The sequence below is a fragment of the Tupaia chinensis genome, unplaced genomic scaffold (genome assembly GCF_000334495.1).
Source record: "Tupaia chinensis unplaced genomic scaffold, TupChi_1.0 Scaffold000316_1, whole genome shotgun sequence".
Taxonomy (NCBI): domain Eukaryota; kingdom Metazoa; phylum Chordata; class Mammalia; order Scandentia; family Tupaiidae; genus Tupaia; species Tupaia belangeri.
The window spans coordinates 8413340-8428568 of NW_006159809.1; the positions used below are offsets into that span (position 1 = coordinate 8413340).

A 15229-nucleotide genomic window follows, 5' to 3' on the forward strand; every position below is an offset into this window, starting at 1 on the left:
TGTGTGGGTGTGTGGTGTGGGGGGGGGGGGCGCAGCAGGATAGCACAGCAGCTTAACCACCAGCTCTGAAGTCGGACTGCCTGAGCCTGAAGTCGGACTGCCTGAGCCTGACGATCTGGAATTGCCTGGAACCCTGACCCTGCCACTTACTAGGGCTGAGACCTTGGCCAGTCGGCTAACCTCCCTACCCCTCAGCCTTTCATCAGTAACTCAGGCTGCTGTCAGGGTGAATGTGGAGCACCCATGTGACGCATGCCCTTCATACCTGACCCACCGCAGAGCTTGGGCAACACTTCCTATTGCTACTGTCCTTTCTGTCAGGAGCTTTGGGGCTATGCAAACAGAACTCTTTTTGGAAAAGAAGACTGAGAAATAGTCTCGTGGCCAGCTGTTTTTATTTTTCCAGATCTCAAGGAGACCCTAAATAGCAGCTAAGAACTGGGGACATTTCTCTGGCTAGAAGTCCACCCAGGCAAGGTCTTGGAAAGAAGGATGAGGCCAGGGTCGCCTGCAGTGGCCCCATTGCCATGACTGTGCCCACCCAGCATGAAGCTTGGGTCCCTGGGAGCTGACTGGAGGGCAGCGGAAGACACCACCAGCCTTCTCCCATAAAACTCCACATGGTAGGGCCAGCCAGTGGCATGGTGGTTAAGGCAGCTGGATCTCACACGGCTGACTATGCAGTTGGGTCCTGGACCCAAAAGCTTGAGAAACACACTGTGTGTGTGTGCATGTGTGTCCAAAATCCCTACGAGAGAATGGAGACGGGATTACAGAGTGGCCACTCACCTCCCCAGGGCAGTGATTTCTCACTTTCCCTCCGTCTCCCTCTGGTGAGTGCACTCACCCTACCGCAAATTAAACAAACAAAAAACAACTCCACACACTGCATGTTGGCGTTCTCACAGCTGTCCCTATCACCAAAACAGCTAGAATGGGGACTCCAAGGAAGGAAGGTGGATTTAGGGCTCACAGGCTTGAGTTTGAGACAGGGCTCTGCCGTGAGAACCACAGCGCAGTCTCCCTTTCGCTGTGACTTTGTGAGTGACTTGGCTTCTCTGGGTCTTGGTTTCACATCTGTAAAATGGGACTAAAATAGCAGTGGTAAGGGCCGCTTTCTCTAAGTCACATTATCATATTGCATATGTCCGAGGAGATGATGTTTGCAAAAGTGCTTTGTAAACTTCGTGCACTGTACACATACCAGCACTCACTAGAAAACAAAGACATTTATGAAATTTTATATGTAGATTTAAAAAAAAATTGCTACAGGGCATGTGCACTCACTAGAGAGAAACAAATAGAGAGAAGGGAAAGTAAGAAAGCACCCCCCAGCGGGGATGGTCACACCACAATCCTGTCTCCTCCATTCTCTTCACAGGATTTTGGTCATACACACACATGTGCCTGACATGTTTTTCAAACCTCTAGGTCCAGGACTAACAGGACATGCAGCTAGCCAGATGGGATCTTGCTGCCTTACCCGCCATGCCACCAGCTCCCTCTATAGAAATTCTTAATGTTGCAATTCAAAGCAAATTCAAACATATCAGTACATTAAATTAAAAATTCTTTTATTTAAAAAAAAAAAAAAAACGCCTCCACCCAATCTAATTTGTGTTGAAAAGCCAATTTGCCCCCTTTGTATTTTCCTAAGGGAAGACCTACTTACGCTTGCCAGTGGGCATGGCACCCTCCCGTGTGACACTGTGACGTACAACACACGAGGAAGTCGTCACCTCCAGCAGGACACTTACCGAGGCCTTTCATGGCCTTCCTCAGGCTCTGGGCATCTTCAACAGCATTGAATCCTGAAGCAGCTTTGATGGTGCCTCCTTTGGATGCCTGAGTACCAGAAATGATGTGACTGAGTGGCAGAGTTTCATCTGGCAAACACTTGCTAAGCACCCAGTATGGCCCAGACACTATTCCGGATGCCGGGGATACAGCACTGACCATGGCAGATCACTGATGCTCTCGCTCCCAAGGCACTGAATGAAGCTCTCGCTCCAGGGAAGACAGGCAGTAAACAAACGGGCAAATATTCTACAAAGTCCCTGGTACTGAGAAGTACTACGACACAGGTATGGAGGGGCTGCTCTGAGGAGTGACATTTAGATGGACAGCTGAAAGACGTAAAGCAGCTGACGTAAAGCAGTGGAGGGAGAATATTATGGACAGGGGAACAGCTACTGCAAGGGCCCTGGGCTGGAACTAGCTTCCAAGGAGGAGCAGTACAGACCTTGGCTGGCTCAAGCTGGTTGGCAAGGGGAGTGTGGTCACCACCTAGGAAGTAATCTTGTTCCCCCACAAAAAAGGGGGAAAAAATCAAATTTGAATCAAATCAACTCTAGAGCCCCAAGCCAACTTACAGGAAGTAGAGGAGCAAGAAAACATACAACACACCGGGGCTGCAGTTTGCAAAATCCAGTCTAGAAACATTACTTAACAAATGATGCCACTTCTTTGACAAATAAATTGCAAAGAGAATTCAAAGAGAGAGATGGAGGGTGACTACAGTGCAAAAGAGATTAAACAGAGAGCAACAGGAAGGGTGGTTGAGTCGACTGGACTCCCACATGACTGACTGTGGTTCGAGTACTAGGCCTGGCAACTTCTTTTCTCACTTTCCTTCTCTGTCTCTCTCTCTCTCTGGTCAACTTCAAAAAAATAAAATAAAAATAATGACAATGAATAAAATTAAATTAAATAATTATTTAAAAAGAGAGAGAGAGAGAGCAATAATCATAATGTGTAAACCTTCTTTGGGTCCTGCATCAAGCAGTTTTAAAAAAAAAAAGACAACTATGGGACAAATGGAAAGTTGAACACTACCTGATATTTGATGACATTAAGGAATTACCTACTTTTAGGTATGCTAAAGACATTATGGTGGGACCAGCAGTTAGCGTAATGGCTATGTTGCTGGACTCCCACGTAGTTGACCGTGGTTTGAGTCCCGGACCCGGTGGCTTAAAACTCACGCCTGACGCGTGTGCGTGCGTGCCCAAGATCCCGAGAGGAGAATGGAGGAGAAGGGATTGTGGCGTGACCATCCCCCCTGGGAGGGTGATTTCTCGCTTTCTGTCTCTCTGTTTCTCTCTGTCTGTCTGTCGACCGCATGCGCCCTATAGCAAAAACTTCTCAAAAAAAGAAAAAAAAGACATTATGGTTATATTTTATTATCTTAAGAAGTTTCATCTTGAAAAAAAAGAAAAAAAAAGAAGTTTCATCTTACACATATTAGAGTAGTTTACAGATGAAATGATAAGATGTCTGGAATTTGCTTCAAATGATAAAAGTAGAGGAAGTAAATGAAGATAAGGAAGAAGCAAGATCGACCACGAGTTAATAATTACTGGCAGGTACACAAAGCAGTTCCTCATAATATTCTGCTTATTTCTTCATAGGTTGAAACTTTTCCATAATAAAAATTAAAAACAGACCTGGCTCTATGGCCTAGTGGTCAAAGGAGCCAGACCCCACATGAGCGACTCAGTGCACGCACATGCACATTCCAAATCCCAAAAGGATGGAAAGATGAAGAGAAGGGGTTGTGACATGATCATGCCCATCGGAGGTCCTTTCTCCCTTCATGTCTCCCTGTATGGATTTCTCTCTCTGGCAAGCACATATACTGTGTGGCAATTAAAATACATAAAACACAAAAAATCAAAATAAGAAGAAAGAAAGGAAAGGAAAGGAAAGGAAAGGAAAGGAAAGGAAAGGAAAGGAAAGGAAAGGAAAGGAAGAGAAGAGAAGAGAAGAGAAGAGAAGAGAAGAGAAGAGAAGAGAAGAGAAAAGAAAAGAAAAGAAAAGAAAAGAAGGAAGAAAGAAAATCAGAAGAGTGGGCTGCAGCCAGAGCAAGGCAGCCAGGCAGACTAGGGTAAAAGAGTTGAGATGAAAATGAACAGACTCAGCACATGTTTATGAGCAAAGGAGACAGAACTTGCTGATGGCCTGGCGTGGGAGTTAAGGAAAGAAAAGAATCAAACATAACTCGAAATCTCTCCAGCTGGTTTTATTTTTGAGAGAGATTTTTGCTATAGTGTGCACCCACTAGAGAAACTGAGAGACAAAGAGACAGAAAGTGAGAGATCACTCCCCAGGGGATGGCCACGCTGCAATCCCTTCTCTATTCTCTTCTCAGGATTTTGGGCATGCATGCACATGCACCTGGTGTGTTTTAAGCCACTGGGTCAGAACTCAAACCATGGTCAGCCATGTGTGAGTCCGGCACCTTAACCACTGTGCCACTTGCTGGCTCCCTACCTAACTCTTAAATCTCTCCCTAATAAGCCCCTCCCCCACTACCGACTTCAGCAATTAGATGGAGAGTTGGTATCACTTATGCAGATGGAGAAAATTGGAGAACTGACAGATTTGGGGTGTTAGTGGGGGGTGGGGTTTAGTTCTGTTCTGCTATGTTGTTAAAATATTATGCTTGGGATATCTACTAAACGTTCAAGTAGAATTGTCAAAAGGACAATTGGTTATACAATGGAAGTCTAGAGGTCAAGGCCAGAGTCATATCTTCAGGATGCACCAGCATTTGGATAGTATTTGACAAAATGACTTAGGGAGAAAGTAAAGGCAGAGAGAGAGAGAAGAATGTGCTCTAAGGATAACCCTGGGTTTCTCCAATAGTATAGACCCAGCAGAGGAGAAGCCAGTAAGGGCGACTAAGAAGGAGTAACTCCTGAGAACAAAGGAAAACCAGGATGGTGCTTGTCCACAGCTGAGGAAGGAGGGTGGTCAGCACCTGCTGTAGTGAGAACGTAGTGAAAGGAGCATAGGGCACTGCAGCAGGGTAGACCGGGACTGAATCCTGTCAGTCCTTTCTGCATGAGTGGCCTAGGGTGAGTTTCATTTTTCTCGACGGTGTAGAAGGAACAATATCAGCTTACAGGATGGTTGTAATGATGAAATAGGACAATATAGGAAAGAACCCAGACAATATAGCAGAGAACCCAGAAAAAAAGTAAAACAAAAACTCGAACTAGTCTATTATCACTGTTATTATTTTTTTTTAAGAGAGATTTTTGCTACAGAGCACTTGCACTTGCTGGAGACACAGAAAGAGACAGAGAGAAAAAAAGCGAGAAGTCACCCCCCCCCAGGGGGGATGGACACACTACAATCCCTTCCCCTCCATTCTTCTCTTGGGGGGCTTGCATGCACACATGCCTGGCATGAGTTTCAAGCTGCTGAGTCTGAGACTCAAACTGCAGTTGGCATGTGGGGGTCCAGCACCTTAACCACTATGCCACCTGCGGGCTCCTGTCATCATCATTATTAAATATAATTTCAGCCACATTGCCCTCATAAATATAATAGTCAGATTTTTTTTAATCTTTCATTTATTTACTTATTTATTTATTTTATTTTATTTAATGCCAGAGGATGCTCACAAGAAAGAGAAAAAGCATCCCTCAGTGGGGCCTGGTTATGCCACAATCCTTTTCCCCCCAATTCTCCTTCCCACCAAGATCCTGGGTATACACCCATGTTTGAGTACACTCAATTTTACCAATGGGCCAGGATTCAAAGCCTGGTGGACCACATGGAATCCAGCTTTCCTCTGCACAGCACCCAACTGCTATGATACAGTGCTAGCCTCTTTATCTGTCTCTTAAAATGTCCTTCAATACAAGCCCATGGGATAATGTCAAAGGAGAACCTGGGACAGAGCATTTGTACAAGATGCCAAAAACAGTGTCGAATAGAATAGCTTTCTGATGATTTAATTGATCCAAGGATGTAACACAGGCCATCTAAAGGAATGGAAGATTTCTGTATTCTTAGGGCAATTCTCTAGCAAAGCAGATTTAAGCTGGACCACCTTGTACTGGGCCACCTTGGCCTGGACTTCTCGGGTCCACTGTGGCCCAAACAAAACCCATCCATTTCTTTGGGTACCAGAAAGCATAGCCGTCCTCTGCTGAAAGACCAGGCTTTTGCATCCTGGATATGATTGGTGGCCCCCACTTAGTCATCACTCTCCATACACCTGACAGAGGAAAGTAGAAATCTACCACACCAACTTCCTTGGGCACTGTTATCAGTTGAATCGTATCTCCCCCCAAAAAAAGGGCATGTTGAAGTTTACATCAAAACGTGGCCTTGTTTGGAAACAAGGTCATAGCAGATACAATTCATTAAGATGGTGTTATACTAGTAGGGTGGGTCCCAATGCAATATGACTGATGTCCTTATGAAAAGACAGCTACATCAAGACGGATGCAGGGGCAGGCAGTGGTGTACTGATTAAGTGGCTACATCCTATATGGCTGACTACACTGTTGGAGTCCTGGACTCAGTGACTTGAAAAAACATGCTGGGCACATATGCATGCATGCCCCAAATTTCAAGAGAATGGAGAAGGGATTGCGGGATGACCACTCTCCCAGGGGTGTGATTTCTCACCCCCCCCATCTCTCTGTCTCTCTGCATGCACTCTATAGCAAAACTAAAAAAAATACAGGTAAACGCACAAGGCAAATGCCATATGATGACAAAGGCAGAGAATGAAGTTATTCAGCAGCAAGCCAAGGAACACTCAAGGTGGACTGCAAACCACCAGAAACTAGAAGAGGAGGGAGAAGCAAGGAAGGATTCTTTTCCAGGTTTCAGAGGGAGCACAGTCCTGCAGTCACCTTGATTTTGGATTTCTGGCCTCTGGAACTATTGGGCAATACATTTCTATTCTCGTAAACCACCCAGTTTGCGGTACTTTGTCACGACAGCCCTAGGAAACTACTATAGGCACTTAACTTTTTTTTTTTTTTCTGCTATGGATCACCAGTAGTAAGCAAACTGGTGATTCGCTGTCACGATTCCAACATGACGTTACGCAGCCTTTGACCCCACCATGAGACAGCTTTCTGAGTTGAATGTTTCACAGGGCTCTTGTGGAATCCAATATTGGAAAAATTTTGGATGGTACTCAAACACTGTATTTACCTTTAAAGCAAACTGAATTGCTGAGGGACATTCGTACAGGATTAAACATATTGTCCTAAGATAAATCAATAAAGGGATTGGCAAAAGTGGTTCCGTTTTATTGATTAGCATTTTAATGACTCTTTTCTTCCAGGAAAAAGATCAAGATATTTGTCCCTTGTTAGTTCTGTTAGTATCTGCATTGATTAAATTCCAGAGCATAATGTACCATTAACCATTCTGGGAAGACTGAAGATTCCTTCCCAGGCAAGCTCACTGTGGCAGTGGGCAAAGGAAAAAGAGAAGAGAACAAAAGTGAATAACTAGAAATAGGTGCTATATCACAATGGTGAAATATTATCAATATTATTAATAATAAAGATGTAAACATCAGAAAGGTTGACATACACAATGGAATGCTAATACGCAAGAAGAGATGGACGAACAAACTATGGAAACATATAGCAGTTCCTCGGACATGAAATGTAAAAAGTATATTGCTCAGAAAGAAGTCAGTCACCACAGAGTACATACTCTGTGGCTCCATTTATAGAATGGTCTAGAAAAGGCGAAACTAACCTATGAGAGTAACAATCAGAACAGTGGTTGCATTTCTGGGATGGAGAGCAGGGTGAGTACTGACTGGAAAGGGGCATGAAGGGGCTTCCTGGAGAGACAGAATGCTGGCTTGATAGAGGAGTAGTTACATAGGTATATACACCCCTCAAAATCCATCTACGGCAATCTTGAGGGACAGTTTATACATAAACTATGCTTCTGTTAAAAAACTTTACAAAATATTTTTGTGAAATGGCTTTTAAGACATATGGTCATTTCAGTGAATTTGGAAAACCAAAAGAAAATTAAAATACTCATAATACTACCAACCAAAACAAAGAACGTTAAAATGATATAAAACATAACATAAATATACAATTGCATAGACATTAGATAAAGCATAAGATTAGAGTGAATACAAAACTTTTGTGTTCTACTCTCTTATCATTTTCTCATTTTATTCTAAGCATTTCCCTGCAGTAAGTGGGGGAAAAAAAGCAAAATTTATTTATGCTCTTATTACTGTTATTTAAAAATCACTATCTAGGGGCCAGGAGGTTGCATAGTGGTTAAAGCACTGGAATGTCACATGGCTGGCTGCTGTTCAAGTTCCGGACCCCGTGGCTTGAAAAATTATGCCAGGCACGTGTGCATGTGTGCCTAGAATCCCAGAAGCAGAGTGGACAAGGGGTTACATCATGGCCATCCCCTCAGGAGGTGATTTCTTACTTCCCCTGTCACTGTCTCCTCTCTCTCTCTCTTTCTGGCAAGCACACATGCATTATAAGAAAAAAAATTTTAGTTAAAAAAAATCCACTATATATGTGGAGGGTATAAAATAAAATTATAAAACAGTTGGGATTTTCAATATTGTGACACTACAGCATGTTTTCTTTTCTTTCAAACATGTTCTTTATTTGTCCAATAAATAACAGTCATGATGGCAAGACAGATTCTAGGAGGAAAGACGACAGCAACTAAGATAATTGGCCTAGAGTGGAAAGCATGGTAAAGGGTCACTTGGTCATAGTCTCTACGTGGAGGAATGCTGTAAGCAGGCTGGAGACGAGACAGTATCCCGTTCACTTCAAGTCCCCTAGGCCTCATAGCATATCTGGCTCCAAGTAGGGACACCACAAACATTTTTTTTTTTTTGAGAGGTTTTTGCTATAGGGCATGGGTGCTCACCAGAAAGACAGAGAGAGACATAGAGACAGAAAGTGAGAAATCAACCCTCAGGGGGGATGGCCATGCCACAATCCCTTCTCCTCCATTCTCCTCTCAGGATCTTGGGCATGCACGCACACGCGCCTGGCATGAGTTTAAGCCACCGGGTCCGGTACTCGAACCGCGCTCGACTACATGGAAGTTCAGCGACATAGCCATTCCGCTAACTGCTGGTCCCCAAACATTTTTGAATATTCTTTATATCCAAGGTGAACTAATCAATAAGAAATGGACTTTAAATTAAAGCGTAAGAGATTTGGGGCAGACATGAATAAGCTTTTGACCAACTGAGATCACGAAGAACATTCTAGAATGTCTAATGTTTAAAAAATAAGTAAGAGTTTATTACTATTTGCTCAAGATAGTTTACTTTATACAGCCATCTCCCTAAAGGAAGGCATCTGGAGCTGGCGGGAGCTCCAATTCCTCTCCAGGTGTAAGATTCCACTTCTATTATTCTTCCAGGAAGATCAGGGATCAGAATCACTTGCCTCCTCAGAAGCTTTATTTGGGTGGGAGAAGGAGAGCAGATGGCCAGCTAAGAGGCTCAGCTTCCACCTCAGTGCTGAACTTTACGGAATTTGTAAAGGGATCCAATTCCATGTCTGTCCGAGGATCAGATAACCAAGTACCAAGGAGTCTGATCACAGTCAAAAGGCAGATGACAAGCCCTATGGTTAAGAAATACCTGTCCTGATGAACCTGAAGAAATGGGGCCACACCAGAACATTTGCAGTAGTCATCTCCTGGTGGTAGAACCTGCAGAATTCTTACTTTATCCTTTTTATTTGCCTAAACACTACAGCATGTATTTCTATATTCTCAAGAGGTTAAAAGATTTAGATAAATCTGTCTTTGAATTCATTTTCAAAGTTAAGTTACCATCCCTGAAAGAAATTAAAATGGTGTTCAGAAAAGAAACCTTCTCCTTCCTCTCTTCGTGTCCTCCTCCCTCCCCTGTTGAGCAAACAACCTTTGTTTAAACCAACAGTCGGGTCCCTGAGTACACAGCTCGTACCTGTCTGTGGCTGGTACCAAGCCAAGGTGAGGCCCTCCACCACTTACCATGGCCATGACCGTCAGGAGCAGAGTTCAGTCGCTCCGGCAGAAGTTCCTCTGTGATAAAAGCAAAGGGACAATGACTGTGATGAGGGACGGCATTACGAACATTAATCAGGATAACTTGCAGTTTGCATGAAATGACACCCAACTTCCTCCAAAGGTCAGCTATTGATTAGCCAAAGAGACGAGGGCCAGGCTAATCATTAAAGAGAACCTGCTGGAACAGCCGAGTTTATCATACTAGCAAAATCCTTCCCCACCTGCTCTCCTGCTGGGAGATCCACATTACAGAAATGATAGCATCATTGCTCACACTCGAGCCAGACACAGGTTCTGAACGGTGTGCTGTCAAGGACCAGAAGAGATGTTCCTTCGACAGAAAAAACAATCCAACTGCATCAGGGAGAAGTATAGCACCCCAGCCTCCACTCAGACTGGTGTGTGTGTGTGTGCTTGTATGTGCGCGTTTGTATGTGTGGGCATGTAATGACAAGCCAACAGCCCAACTGACATCGGATTCTTCATTTCCCAATGCCTACTGTCACTGCCACCATTTGGGGACTAAAGATGCTTGTTCTCTTCAAGCTCCTGTCTTAAATGTTCAACTTTGTCCTTAGTTTTCAGAACCCTCTCTATCATCAGGAAGATGGATTGTGAAAATAACGAAGTTAGGGGCAGCGTCTTTGGTCCCGAATGCCGCAGAGTAGAAGAGTGTGCTCGGGTTGATGCAGGACCCACAGCTCACTGTGGGACAGAGCTGGCTGTGTGATCCAGACACAGGTGGTTACTCAGAGGAAACATCAGCCTGATGGACTGAACAAAAGCCACTGCAAGGTCTGTTTACCAGGAGAGGGAGGATTGATTGTTCCTACTCCCTTACAAATGCCAAGCGTTAACGCCCAGATGAAGCAGCTGGTACGCTTCCTATGCAAGCCATGTGGGACTGGTTTTGTGATTTTGGGATAGTCATCCACTGAATATGCCTGTTAATGACAGAGGTCATGGAAAGTGCTGTGGTTAATGGGACCCTTTTACATGGACACCCCATATAATCTTAATTTTTTATTTTTTAGAGAGGTTTTTGCTATAGGGCACATGCACTCGCCAGAAAGACAGTGAGACAGAAAGCAAGAAATCACCCTCCTGGTGGGGGGCGGGACGGTGGCCACACTGCAATTCTTTCTCCTCCATTCTCCTCTTGGGATCTGGGGCAGGTACCTACATGCACCTGGCATGAGTTTAAGCCACTGGGTCCGGGACTCAAACTGCAGTCGACTACATGGGAGTCCAGCGACATAACATTACACCAACTGCTGGCCCCTCACTCCATATAATCTTACTGCTGCAAAACCAAAAGTTCAGAAAGCCTTACTGAATTTGCTCTTTCATTTTCCTCCTACATACCTTACAGATGGTAACAAAACCATTTGGTTTATAACAAGAGAACGGGAAAAGGCATAGAGAATCAAGGGCCTGCTCTAGGCAGGGTGGGAATATTTAAATGGTTATTAAGAATAAGGTGAACAGGCCCAACTGCCAAGGTACGGCGGTAGCACAAAGCTCAGCAATGCTTGGAAGCCTTATGGAAGATTGGGATTTGGTTCTCAGGTCAACCTGTACAGCTGGGGCATGACCCTGATCCTGGATGGTCAGGGAGTTGGGAGGTGAGGGGAAAGTGGCATGACAACCTGGTGAAGGTGCTTGTCTTTCTCTGACTCTCTCTCTCTCTGCATCTGTTTCTTTGTCTCTCTCTCTCTCTCTCTGATGAGAGAATAAATTTTAAATATTGATAGAAGTGAAACAAAAGCCATGAGCAAAGCTTTTTGAGACTTTCCTGAGCCTGAGTCATTTCTTACTCTGGAGTGTCCCACCCCGACCCACATCATATGAACTATCGAAACGCACCCACACTCTCCATTAGATATAACGTATGTGTGAGTCGAACTGAGTTGCCGCTGACCGGCTGACGGCCCTGGCAGACACGGCTTTCAAGAGCGAGGGCCTTCTCTTCGCCTCCATGTAGTTTTTGAATACATGCCAAGTGAGGATGCAGGGAAAGGGGTCAGCTCTCCAGAAAAGCAACCTTTAATATGAACATTTCCACTCCCTTTCACCACATTAGTAAGTGGAAAGATTGCTTGAGCAAAGCCTTCTGGAAATACTGAGAGTCATTCACCGAGCTAGAAACATTTTCACTAGAGGAAAAACTGTCTCATATTTGAAAACTGGGTACTTCTGGTCATTTTATTTTGAAATGGGGATAGCTCACAGCATAAGGCCATTTATATAGAGACAGCTGTTGTATATATATTAAAGTTTTTCTAGTACCAAATGAGTTTCTAAACATTATAGATTATAGAAATGAATGCGGAATACGGTACTCTGATTGTTTTATTAGTCAACCTATAATGGAAAGTAGAGACAAAGTAAAACAAAAGTAATTTACTGGAGCCAAAATGAGGATGATTATGTGGACATGCATCATCCCCGGAGTCCTGAATAGTCTGTGCCAACATTTTACCATCTCAGGGTGATTTGAAAGACCAAAGTCACGAATGGGGACAAGAAAGTGTGGGTTCTGATCAGGAAATGGTGAGTAAATAATTCTCCTTGGGAGCTGGATGGGCTGGTGAGAAAGACAACAGCTTGTGACAAAACTCTGTCCAAGTGTTGACATTTTTCTTTTATAATGATAGAGAGCAGATGGGCCAGCCCTGTGGCCTGTTGGTGAAGGGACCAAAATCCCACATGGCCAACTATGGTTCAAATTGTATCTCTAGTGATTTGGAAAACACATTGGGTGCATATGCACACGTGCCCCAAATCCTGACAGGATTGACAGAGAGAGAAGGGATTGCAGGGGGACCACACCTCATGGTAGAGGGGATGCTTTCTCTCTCCCTCTGTTTCTGCCTCTCTGGAAAACATATACACCCTCTGGCAATTAAAAAATAATAATGAGATAACACGCACGCATATATGAGAGAGAGAAGCAACCTCAACAGAGTCTCGTCATACCACAATCCCCTTTTGTCAGCCCTCCAGCTCCCTAGGATCCTGAGTGTCCATGTGCACACCTAACATGGGATCTGAACCCCTGGCTGGCCTTATGGCTTCCGGCCTTGAAGTTCATTTGCATTATTGCTGTGCCGCAGAGGCTAGACCAAGGTGTGCTAACAATGTTTTATCTCTCAACCTGAGACAGGAACTTAGTTGATGAAACCTCAGGAAGAGGACCAAACATTACTGCTTTTTCCTTCAGAGGTCCGATCTGCAGGCTGATCATGGGCTATCTGAGCAAAGCCCTTTCCCACACTGTGGAAGAGAAATGGGCTCAAAGATGGTTCAGAGACAAGGGGCGAGAGATTTCCAGGATCGCCTTCAGTGTGCCTGAATTCAGTTTGGTTCTCAGCCCTATGTTAATAAGTAGGCTTGGGATCAGCAGATGGTGTAGTGGTTACATTGCTGGACTCACACGTAGTAGGCCCGGGTTCAAGCCCTGAACCTGGTGGCTTAAAACTCATGCTGGGTGTGTGTGCCTGCATGCCCCAAATACCAGAAGAATGAAGGAGAAGGGATTGCAGTGTGGCCATCCCTCCAGGTGGTGATTTCTCATTTTCTGTCTCTCTGGCGAGTTCATGTGCCCTATAGCAAAAATCTCTTAAAAAAAAAAATAAAATAAGTAGGCTCTTGAGACCAGCAGATTGCATAATGGTTACATCACTGGACCCCCACATAGTCAACTGCGATTAGAGTCCCGGACCTGGTGGCTTATAACTCACAACAGGGGGGCTGGCAGGTGCCATAGTGTTGGGGTGCTGGACTCCCACATGGCCGACTGTGGTTGAAATCTTGGACCTGTCAGCCTGTTTCTTGCTTTTCCTCTCTCTCTTGCTCTCTTGCTCTCTCCCTCTATCCCTCTCTGGTCAAAAAATAAATAAATAAATAAAGTTAAATGAAATAATTCTAAAAAAAAAAAAAAACCTCACAGCAGGCACATGCACATGTGCGCCCAAGAGAGGAGAATTAAAGAGAAGGGACTGTGGTTTGATTTATCGCTTTCTGTCTCTCTCTCTCTCTCTCTCTCTGGCAAGTGCACATATCCTATACCAAAACATCTCTCTTAAAAGAAAAAGCGAGTAGACTCTTAAGTTATTTTTTTTCACACATTAGATATCAGATGATACATGTAAAGTCAGTCCACACAATGGCTTACTAGCACAGAGCCTAGCACCTAGTTAGTTCTCCATAACTCTTGGCGAAGAGGAGGGGGAGCAGAAAGAACCACGTCCCCCTCACAACAGTAGGCCTTTTAGTGGCAAACACTGATCAGCCTGGAAGGGATGAAGCTCTCCCTAAAAAAGCCCTCCCACCTTATCCACCTGGCCTGCAGCGCCATGCTCTGCAGATCCTCTGCAGGAAGTCCTTTGCCACCTCAGCTTCCTTGACTCCTTTATGCTTTCTCTCTGAAGGACTTCCTGCAATGCCACAACTGAATAATAGGACCATGGTCACAATGACTCAGACTTTATGTCAGGGTTTTAAAAGTTTCTTTGCAACTTACTGATGGGGCAAACTAATTAGCAACAATGCCTCAGTTTTCACATCTGTAAAATGTGACCATATTCGTGTTTTGGAGTGGTTCAAATGACCCTCAAGATGGACGGATAAAGTCTGAAGGTGGTAAGTTTTTTAGCGATGTCTAAGAAAACCTAAGGGTTATGCAACATGTGGGTGGAGAATTGCGACTTCTGAACAATACTGAAACTCTACGATTAGGGCTTGGGATAGGGCTCCTTCAGTTGTTAAGACATAGTTTTAGAGAACTGAAAGAAAACTAGGAATTAAATGAGGACTATCCTAACAGCAGTTAGGTAAGAACAAAAATAAGCTCAACCTATTTCAGGTAAGATTACATAAATGTATGGAGATAATTTACAGTGGATTCATAAAGAGAAATTAGGGCGTCTCGAGCTGTAGCTGGCCGCCGATCGTAAGCGCTCCGGGATCTTCAGTGCTCGCGGCCGCCATCAACGTCGCTGGAGTTCCTCAAGACTCATCTGCACCACCCACCCGCCACACACTCTGCCATCGTAAACCGCCATCATGGTGAAGCTCCTTAAGACTGGTAAAAATCAAGGTGACCCCCTGAAAATGGCTCCTCCTCCAAAGGAGGTAGAAGAAGACAGTGAAGATGAGGAAATGCCAGAAGATGAAGATGACAGCAGTGGAGAAGAGGTTATCATCCCTCAGAAAAAAGGTAAGAAGGCTGCCACAACTCCAGCAAAGATGGTGGTGGTTTCTCCAACAAAAAAGGATGCAGTTGCCTCACCTGTCAAGAAAGCAGCAGTCACCCCAGGCAAAAAGGCACTGCCATACCATCCAAGAAGACCATTACACCAGCCAAAGCAGTCACAGCACCTGGCAAGAAGGGAGCCCC

At 44.5% G+C, this 15229-nt stretch overlaps 1 protein-coding gene across 1 annotated transcript in view; it reads right to left on the reverse strand.

Annotated features, from left to right (window-relative positions):
• The window catches only part of ANXA4 (annexin A4), a 75165-nt gene that overhangs the window by 33799 nt on the left and 26137 nt on the right, over positions 1-15229 (reverse strand). The window contains exons 2-3 of the mRNA XM_006151284.3: positions 9793-9843; positions 1758-1845 (exon numbers count right to left, since the gene is read on the reverse strand). Coding sequence (XP_006151346.1) covers positions 1758-1845; positions 9793-9801 — 97 coding nt within the window. The 5' untranslated portion in view covers positions 9802-9843. The remainder of the gene's footprint in view (positions 1-1757; positions 1846-9792; positions 9844-15229) is intronic.